This window comes from Telopea speciosissima, chromosome 4 (genome assembly GCF_018873765.1).
Source record: "Telopea speciosissima isolate NSW1024214 ecotype Mountain lineage chromosome 4, Tspe_v1, whole genome shotgun sequence".
Taxonomy (NCBI): domain Eukaryota; kingdom Viridiplantae; phylum Streptophyta; class Magnoliopsida; order Proteales; family Proteaceae; genus Telopea; species Telopea speciosissima.
The window spans coordinates 18,022,400-18,032,771 of record NC_057919.1 but is presented as its reverse complement, the minus strand read 5'-3'; the positions used below and the strand labels follow the sequence as shown (position 1 = coordinate 18,032,771).

The 10,372-nt window shown below is 37.6% G+C and overlaps 1 protein-coding gene across 1 annotated transcript; it reads left to right on the top strand.

The window, feature by feature from the left end:
• The first annotated feature begins 8,439 nt into the window (after positions 1-8,439).
• LOC122657765 (DPH4 homolog) lies at positions 8,440-9,225 on the top strand. The gene has a single exon (XM_043852560.1). It carries the CDS (start codon positions 8,538-8,540, stop codon positions 9,072-9,074), a length of 537 nt encoding a protein of 178 aa, XP_043708495.1. The 5' UTR covers positions 8,440-8,537; the 3' UTR covers positions 9,075-9,225.
• The last annotated feature ends 1,147 nt before the right edge of the window (positions 9,226-10,372 follow it).

Here is a 10,372-nt window from a genome sequence, read left to right as displayed (position 1 = left end):
ACAGGAGTTCATGGATGTCGATCGAAGAGCAAGTCATTCTGGGCTATTCATAAGTATCAACAAATGAAAGCACACAGGAAAAAGGACTCCTTATAGAGTCTCTTGCCATGATCCGACTGTTTGTGGCATATCTCAATGATATAGTTACCATATATGTGCTTTTCCCCCTCATTTATCATGTAATAATACATTTTTTTTTTTTACATATAATTGATTTTTTCAAACAAATATCAAGATTATATTAACATGTGATAGCATTACATTGGAATATGGAATTTGAAATTGACACGTGACATGAAAAAAAATATGTCCACATAATTGGATTGACAACAAATATTCAAGGTAAAAATGGTAGTTAAGTGGTGGAATGACGAGTGTGGATCCTTTGTAGTGATTTTCTTCCTTTTGCTCCTCAATCTACAGTGCACTTTGTTATGTGCCTAGTGGGGGTCCATTTTAGTGTATGAATTCTAGATCGGGTTAGCCTAATATGAGATAAGTTAAAAGGTTTGATCTAACGCGTTCCATCAGCTCTGGTCCTCTAGAGTGAGTATGGATCCATTGTACTGATTTTCTTCCTTTTGCTCTTCAATCCACAGTGCATTATGTTATGTGCCTAGTGGGGGTCCATTTTAATGTATGAATGTCGGATTGGGCCAACCTAAAATGAGATAAATTAAAAGACTTAATCTAACACGTTCCATAAGTTCTGGAGCTTTTGGTGTATCATCCCTTTACTTAGCATTTGGTATTAAAGCTAGGCACCACATCATGAGTTCGGCAAAGTATGTGATAGGTCCCACTCTGTATCATCTCTCATACAACATTGGTACCTTTTTTTTTGCACTGGGAATTGCTAGCTGGTCGTGGGATCAGGATCGTCTCCAGGTAGCCCAGCGCCCAGGGTGCTGCCGGGGGGCATCCAGCAGCTGAGCTGTGCCACACACATCTTGATGCACGCCTAGGGATGTGTGCGGCACAGCCCAATGGCTGGAAGCACCCTGGGCGTACTGGGCTCCCTGGAGACACGTTAAATTCCTGGTCGTGTGGCCACTACTGGCGGGGACCAATCAGGGGAGGTTCACAGGCTGCAGCGGTCCAACTCCTAACGCCTTGGACTCCTCGAAGCATCCGGTCTTGGCTTTGCCCAAGCCTGCAACCTCCATTCCTCCATCCCACTTGGTAAGCCATCTCTCTTTCTCTCTCTCTGATATAGTGTGTTTGTGTGTGGAGACGATCGGTGTGGGGTAGCAATCCAATAGCTCGTGTGTGTGTGTGTAGGGATCAGTTGCAAAGTGGCAATGCATGCTCCTCTCTCTCTGAACCATTCTTTAAACATTTACGCGTAAAACTTCAAGAAAGCATGTTTCCCTTGACTGTCCTGTCGTGCTTCTTTGTGATTCAAATTATAGTTGGATTCATTTACGTTCCTCTTACTGTGGGTACCTTCCATAAATCATATGCAACTAGCGCTGAAGTTTTCCCTTGTAGTAAGGTTCTTCTGCCAAAGATATTTGAAGAACACATAGGGTTTGCTATAGCTGTATATTCTGAATTGGTTAAAATCCCTATTCTAATATTGACTGAGAAGCATATAGCCGGTGTTTAAAAATTGTATCGAATCTTAATTTTAATTGGATAGAAACACTGCTGACCTAATTCACACATTGAGCTTTCCCTCTGCTTTCTAGCTTCAAGCTTCACCCATTATATTGTTGAACTTATGGATACTTTTATGAACTCCTCTTAAAGGTAAGAAATAAGTTACACTTCTGTTGAGCTTATGGGTATTTCGTAGGTTTCTTTTCTTTTTTGTAATTGTATTTCTTAAGTTTCAAACTTTCAATAAACTATCACCTTTGAGCCTTTTGCATGCAATTTCTTTTGCTACTGGTTAAAATTTAATTCTTTTGCATGCAATTTCTTTTGCTACTGATTGAAATTTAATCTACTGCAACAAATCAATTTTTCAGAGTTGAGTTCTGCAGACTTTTCTTGTTATTTGGAACTTACTTCTGCTAGAGTTGCACTTGATGATTTGTTTATTAACAATGGTCCGAGGCACAACTTGGAGGAGTTAAATCGATATTCAAGAGCATGAGTTATGCACTTGTACTGTACTTTTTAAGGTGTTGGTATGCTTTTGGACCTTCATATGATTGGAAAAGAAAATAAGAAAGTACTAATTGGGGCATGTGCTGCTGATAAGAAACGTCGCTTTTTATTGGGGAGATTGTTAATAATGCAGCAAGTTATCTGGTCCGAGAGATCGAACCCTTCACTAAGATATTGTTAAAGGATATAGTAAAAGATAGGGACCATGTCGAATCAGAAAGTTATCCAATGGTTTTTTGTACTTTTCTTCTAATTGGTTTGTTGTACTTCATTTTGTTTTTTGATGGATGAAAATGACCTTTTGTTGTGTTGGGCAAATGGATGCAAACAATAAGAACTTAGTGCTTTTAGGTATGATTACAAATGTTGGTTTGACTTGTCATGTCGTGAGGTTCATCCATAATATGTATGAACCTTTATATTGTTCTTGAGATTCAATCTTTTCATTAGTTGCATATTACTAAGGATTGGTTACTGATTAATTGAGTAGAAGTTATCTGAACTTTTAGTCCCAAAATTTTGAACTAGATATAAGTCCAGAAATATATCCAACTTCTGATCCTTTCTATTTCTTTGAATCCTATCCTTACTCCTACTTTTCTTTTTCTGTTTCCCAAACTGTGTAATATGCATCCAAATGCAAATTCTCATTCCAAAGATATGGCCTCCACGTCGAATTTGGAGGGCTATAATGGATGAGTGTAGGTGTTATTGAGCTGTCAATGGTTGTATAAGCATTCAAAGGCTATCTATGTATATATAAGTGGTCGAGATGTCGGTTGGACAAGAATTGGGATTACACATTCCTTCGTATGCCTTTCTAAGTAGGAAAAAGATATTACAAGGAAAGTAGTTGAAACCTAACTCATAGTCTGCTGGTTTCCTTAAAGCGTGTTGATGATAGGTGAGAGTTGAAAATTCAATCTTAAAAGAGTATTTTCGATCCATCTGTGCTGCTACTGCTGGCTCTAAAAACTGTTGTTTCCAAGCAGAACAGATTGGGCGCTCTTTGGCTCATTCTTCAGTGGGCCTCTTTCAATTAACAGCTATAGTCAATGAGTACTCAACCATTGGTAAGCTCATTGGTGGGAAGTCAATGACAATCGATTTTTTCATCTGAAGTGAAAATAGTGAAATTGTGATCAAGGCAAGATCTCATTTGTGGAGAATGTGGAATATGGTCTGTACGGGGCAGAATGTTGGGCAGTTAAGAAGTATCATATTGCGAAGCTATGTGTGGCAAAGATGAAGATGTTAAGATGGATATGTGGCAAAACAAGGGAGGATAAAGTAAGGAATGATCGTATTAGAGCTGACTTGGGAGTTGCTCCAATCAATGACAAGCTTCGAGAGAGTCGTTTGAGGTGGTATGGTCATGTTCAACGGAGGCCTAGGGACGCTCCAGTTAGGAGTAGTGATTTGATTCCGATTGAAGGAGCTAAAAGAGCGAGGGGCAGACCTAAATTGACCATAGGAGAAGTTGTGAGGAAGGACATGCATAGTCTAGGTCTTACATGACCTCGGAGAGAGCCTATTGGAGGGCAATGATCCATGTAGCAGACCCTATTTAGCTGAGATTTTCCTAACTTGCTGGGTTGTGCCTCTTTCCTCTTACTTTTATCTTTCATTTTTCTTTTGTTTTACATCATTCATTTGTCATTTCCCAATTTTCACTTCTAATCTCATTTCCCTCCCTTCTTTTTCTGTCTCTTCATTCCCTTATTTTGTCAAATCCTCAGTTTTACCTACTTTATTTGTTTGGATCCATGTAGCCAACCCATTAAGTTGGGATAAGGCAGAGCTTGTTGTTGTTATTGTTGTTGTGGAATATGGTCTGAGTCAGAAATTAAATCGTCAGGTCTGTTATCGTTTCTCTCCGGTGTCTGGTAGAGCGGTGGTCAATTGAAGAAGAAGACTAGCCTCAAATCGCAAGCTAGAAGTCTGATTGGTTCTCTTGTCTCTGTAAAAGAATTACACTTCTAGATCGAGACTGCGTTCTTTTCCCTAGAAGTTGATCAGCCGATATGGTTTTGATTTGGAGTTCTGGGTTATGGAGGAAGTCTCGCTCTCGTACATAGAACCAGTGGGTTAGGGTCCGCTGTTGGATATTCTGTTGCCTGCTTTTGTTGACCACCTGGTTCAGTGGCAAAAGAGTCGGGATTTTAGGGCTGGGAAGCATCGATTCTGCGATTGTAAGAAGAGCAGAAGCCTTGGGTGTTCAATTAGGACGCGTCTGATTTGGATTTCTCCGAACTGACAAAGGGAACATAATCATTCTTGAGCTTTAAAAAAAATGAAAATAGGTAGAGTAGTTAGTCCAGATGGTATCCCAATAGAGGTTTGGAAGAGTATGAATTTGTGGATTATTGTGGCTAAATAGGTTATTTAATAAGATTTTGAGCACGAGGAATATGCTTGATGAATGGAGAAGAAACATTGTGGTACCGATTTATAAAAATAAAGTTGATACTCAAAGTTCTAATAATTATTGAGGAATTAAACTCATGAGCCATTCTATGAAATTATGGGAAAAAGTAATTGAAGCTCGCTTAAAACAAGAAACTAATATTTCAGATAACCAATTTGGTTTTATGTCAGGGAGATCAACCACATAAGCTATTTATTTGCTTAGGAGACTAATGGAAAGATTTAGAGCATATAAGAAAGATTTTCATATTGTCTTTATTGATTTGGAAAAAGTTTATGATAGAGTTTCCAAAGAGTTAATTTGGCAAGTATTAGAGAAGAAAAATGTTTCGAGTAATATAATTAAAGATATGTATCATGATGTAGTGACTAGCGTAAGAACTTTGAGAGGACAGGTTAGTCAATGCACAATAACAGTTGGATCACACCATGGTTCAACTCTAAGCTTGTATTTGTTTGCACTAATCATGGATGAATTGACTAGAGACATTCAAGATCAGCTTCCTTGGTGGATGCTATTTGCAAATGATATTGTTTTCGTGGATGGAACAAATGTTGAGATAAATGCAAAGTTGGATTTATGGAAATCAACCGTGGAAACTGGATTGAAATGGTTATTAGATAAGTAGAACAAAAACATAGAATATGATGTGTAACTTCAGTAACTATAGTACTGAGAGTAGGATGGAGAAAATTGATGATAGGGAGTTTCAAAGAAATAACTTTTGATACTTAGGTTTAATTATGAATAAAGAAGGAGAAATAGAGGATGATATTATGTAAAGAATTAGAATATGGTAGATGAAATGGAGAAGTGCATCCAGATTGTTGTGTGATCCACGTACCCTTTAAAACACAAAAGGGAAATTTTGTAGAACAGTTATATGACCAGCAATGGCGTATAGAGCTGAATGTTGGGTAGTAAAGAAAAAACATCTAAACAAACTTAATATGGCTGAAATGAGGATGTTGTGGTGGATGAGTGGTAAAAATAGAAAAGATAAAATGAAGAATGAACAAATTAGAGGAAACCTGGGCGTTGCCCCCTATTCATGATAAGTTGAGAGAAACTTGTCTGAGGTGGCATGGACATGTGTAGCGGAGGCCTTTGAATACCCCAGTACGGAGAACTGATATATTTCAAATTGAAGGAGCTATAAGAACTAGAGGTATGCCCAAAATAACCATAGGAGAAGTGGTGAGGAAAGACATGTATAGTTTAGGACTGGAATCTTGTATGGCTTTGAATGAGCTGATTGGAGAAATAGGATCCATGTAGCCAACCCCATTTAGTTGGGATAAGGCTGAGTTGAGTTGAAATTGTGAATCACCTAAACAAGCAATGAAAATTTAGGGATGCGTATCAAATCAACTTTCTTTTTTCCCCCTTTTGATGAATGACAATTAAAATTTTATTTGTTGAAAAAGAAGGGATGAAAATAAAGGTAGAAACGTTATAGAAGAATTGACACTCACCTAAGCAGAACAAAAGAAAAGAGGAGGGGCACTTAGTGTAGATGTTGTTGTATTAGTGGTATGTATTAACCTTTAAGTGAAGAAGCTCTATGAGCTCTTGTGCCTGTGACAGAAGTCACAGAACTGTATGCCCTTGGATTTCAGTGGTTATGTTAAGATTTTTCAGGAATGTGTTAAGAGGGTATAACAAATTCTGGTGTTTCCAGAAATGTTATGATTTTTTTTTTTTGGTTGCTTTCACCATCTCTTGGGATATCTGTAAGGAGAAGAATTGTGATGTCTCTGAAAATGACGCTAAGCTATTAATAAAGCTCTGGAGAGAACCAAAACGTTGCTTTTATCTTGATAGAGTGAGATGCTTAACAAAGTACCCATGGTTTACAACTTCTTTTTTAAAAAAAAAATAATAATTCTTATGGTAATACTTAGAGGAAATATGGTTCTCTTTCAGTTTTCTTTTATAGGGACTCTGTCGTAATAGCCATAGTTGTCATGGTGTCTCGGCGACCCAAGGCGTTGGAGAGGGTCCAAATTCAAGGTGACACCAACTAAGTGTTCAGGCGTCCAAGGCGACCGCCTAGGCGACCAAGGCGCCCAAGTTGACAAAGGCACCTGGATGCCTAGGTGACACCTTGACAAGTATGGTAATAGCATTACTTGTAATAACTAGAATAATGTAATATGAACGAGATTTAATTTATTTGATTTACAATTATCACAGTTTATTTTTTCAGTTGGAACCTCTTGATTTCCGCATTTTTGGATCATTATCTTTTTCAGGGGGCTTTTTTTTTTGGGGGGGGGGGTGGAATGCTGGCAATTTAATATTGAAAAGTGAAGTTTTTTCTGATTTTTAAAACAAACTCTGCTTTTTGTCTTAAGCGAATATTGGTTTCAGCTGTTGGGAAGGCTGAGTTGTTGTTGTATTGGTTTCAGCATTTTAACATGAACATGTGGTCAAAACCTTCCAGTCATGTAGTCTGTTGCCCCAAGGAGAGAGAGAATTTGCATTGTGTCCTATACAATTGGTTGAGTTTTAGATCAAGTCTCGAAGTTGAAATGTTGAAATGCTATCATAATATTTGATCTTTGTCATGGATTTGTTGTCCTCTGGATTCTTTTTTTTTGTTGTTATACTATATGCTTTCTTGGTTAAATTGAAACCTGTTATTTAAAAGGGGGGGGGGGGGGGGAACTGACTCAGTTCTTGCCATGGGGTGATTATTTATGATAGAGCATTACTAGAGATGGTCATGATAAGGTTGTATTAGATTTTTTTTTTGGGTCTTTGCACCCTGATTTGAGTGGGCTAATGGCTATTTGAATTTGAACACCTTCACAGGTTCCCATTTAAGGATGAAAAATATTTCATAGTAATGTTTTCTTAATTTCTGGATTTCATCATGAATAATGGTATTGGCTGCTCAAATAGAATAGAAATAATGTGTAGACTAGGGAGGATGCCTCCAAATGATTAATATGGGGTGTGGTCCGTGTGGATCTCTTGATATTTGAAAAGTAAAAAAGGCTAGTCCATTGTAAGATAAAAAGAGAGAAAGGTATAAGAATTGCAGAGGACGGTCCTAGGATTCTTTTTTCTTTGGAGAGATGACATTGAATACATCAAAAGAAAAGGAAAAAAAAAGAACGGGACGAGAGACCGCCGGGGGGCGCAGAATGTGAGGAATCCACTAAAACGACAATCGGAAGTAGCCAAACAAAATGTAGAAGTGACTCCACCAAAAACAGAAGCTCAGTCCCTAACTTCAATGTCATAAAATTGTTTTGTAAATTCAGTTAACTTCCCAAACAAAATGTAGAAGTGGCATCCGCCAAAAGCAGAAGCTCAGTCCCTAACTTAAAGTCATCAATTTTTTCTTTAAATCAGCAAACTTCTCTCTCTTTGTCTAATTCAATGTACTTTATTCCCTCAAAATTATTCACTAATGAGCTGAGAGAAGTTTTTAAAAATTAGTGACCAACCTAGCTCATTTTTCCCTTGTTGTGTTGCCCTTGATCCCCTGGTGAGGAAAATTTGAACTGATGAGGCATTTGCTACAATAAGGATCACTGAATTAGGTCTCCAGCAAAGACATTCGAGAAAACTTGAAAACTTAACATTTTGGAATACAGTATGAGTGAGAATGGTTCTTACCAAAATATTTTTGGTGCCATGGTGGGTATTGCAGTGATAGCAACAATGAATTGCTGGTTCTTTTCTCTATTGAGAAACTAGAGTAGTTACGGGAAACCCTTTTTTCGGAAGCAAAAACACATTTATTTTGCACAGGATCCAAACAGTGCATAATTTTATTTTTCTCTTGTTAGTTAATTTAATTTTCCATTCAAGTTGTTTTCATGTCCACTAGAGCTCTTGTTTTTTCTTTTTTTAACTCGAGTTGCTTTTGTCTAAATTTAGTTGTTAAAGCTGTTGGCATTCTAATTGCAACATTTCGTCTTTTTTGTATTGGCAGTGAATTTGTTGTCATAGCTCATAGGAGCAGTTTCACCAACCAACCATGCCTCTTGGCAGCAGTTCGATTCAGAAAACCTACTATGACATTCTATCCATGAAGGAAAATGCTAGTTATGAAGATATCCGTGCAAGCTACAGATCTGCCATCCTTAACTCTCACCCAGACAAGTTGCGTGGGATATCTGAGATATCCAATCCTCACCATGAATCACAAGAAAAATTTCTCAACATACAGAAGGCTTGGGAAGTTCTCAGTAATTCAAGTTCTCGTGCTGCTTATGATAGTGAACTGCAGGAACTGAGACGGGATATGGGAACTGCAGAAGATGTTAGTTTGGAGGACATGGTGGTAGAAGATGTTGGAGAAGTCATGGAGCTTTCGTACCAATGCAGCTGTGGTGATTACTTCTCCATTAATTCTGCAGAGCTAGAGGAGATGGGATATTCATTAGATAGGAGTGAGAGTAAGATACTATTATGGACAGTAGATGCCTTGGCTTCATCAGTTGTTCTTCCATGTGGGTCTTGCTCTCTAAAAGTCCGCTTGACTATTGATGCAGATACTAGTTTTTCCAGTTGATCAGCAAAACTAGCTGCCTTGGAGCTATTTTTTGACTGCGAGCTTATCAGAACAATTTTTCAGTCTGCCGATGATCTGCTTAACCTGGAGGGGGGGGGGATTCTTGATGATCTGTTGAAAGCAATTCTTTCATTTGGTCATGCATTTATATACAGTGGAACAGAGTGTTGTCTGACAAAAACTTTATATTGAAGAGCCATTCCATGGCACATGCAAATTTTGACAATGAATTTGTTAGCCCAAAATCTTCTGATTTGTAAACCCCAAAATGGGGCAAAATTTGGAATGGTGCTGTAATTCTGACCATTTAATAGATACATTCAAGATTGGATCAGTCTCGTAAAATTTCAGGGCATAAAATACCTTCCTGTGTATGTATGCTTCTTTGTATTTTTCAACTGTCTTTGCATCACTTTTTCTGAATTCTTAGATTTTCAAATGTGTATTTTGTCACATGTTAAATTCTGTTTGATTTGAAACTTGACCTTAAGTTAGAACCTTAAGTGTGTCTATCTGTTCACAAAATTTTAGGTCTTATTAATTTGCAACTTGGTGGAAACTTGGGTCGTCGTGATAAGCTATTCCAACCCCGGCCTGTAGAGTTGCACCACTATTGGTGGATTTCCCTCAGATGTCTTGGATTGAATTAAATCATCTGTTTTAAGCATAAATCCACGCAACACCCCCCTCCCCCAACCCAAAGGTGTGAAAATCAAATTGAAATCGTTCAATAAATGGTTTCGGTTTAACATGTGAAATTGTTTATAAATGGTTTCAATTTAACATGTGAATCTAGATTAAATGGTTCAATATTAAATTTTACGTAAAAATATTTACACTGAATCAAACCGTTATAAAATTAGGGATGTAAATGGATAATCGAAAATCTGAATTCGATCCGCATCTGTATTCGTTTAGAGATATTTAGAAAAAAATATAAGTACTCCGATAAAAATCTGTCCGAAGAAAAATCTGAATACTTAATAATAACAAATTAAGTAACTAATGATCTTAAGGGGTTTTGAAGATTCAACATGTCCTAGAATATAAGGAAAAGAAAATAATGATATAAGAGATATGGATTGAGGGTGAATTGTATCCACTAGGGAGAGGAAGTTCCAGGTTACACAAGGCAGAGATGTAAACGAATGGTTGAAAATCCGAATTTGATCTGCATCCAAATTCAAGGTATCGGTATTTGACCAAGGGAATATTCGAATCCGATCACACAATCCATATCCGAGCCGATTCCGATCTGGTTACAACTCTATTTAAAACAAGGTCAGACGGTTGGTTGA

Bases quoted from the DNA above. Each gene is read 5' to 3' on its own strand.
- LOC122657765 (XM_043852560.1), top strand. From the start codon at position 8,538: ATGCCTCTTGGCAGCAGTTCGATTCAGAAAACCTACTATGACATTCTA.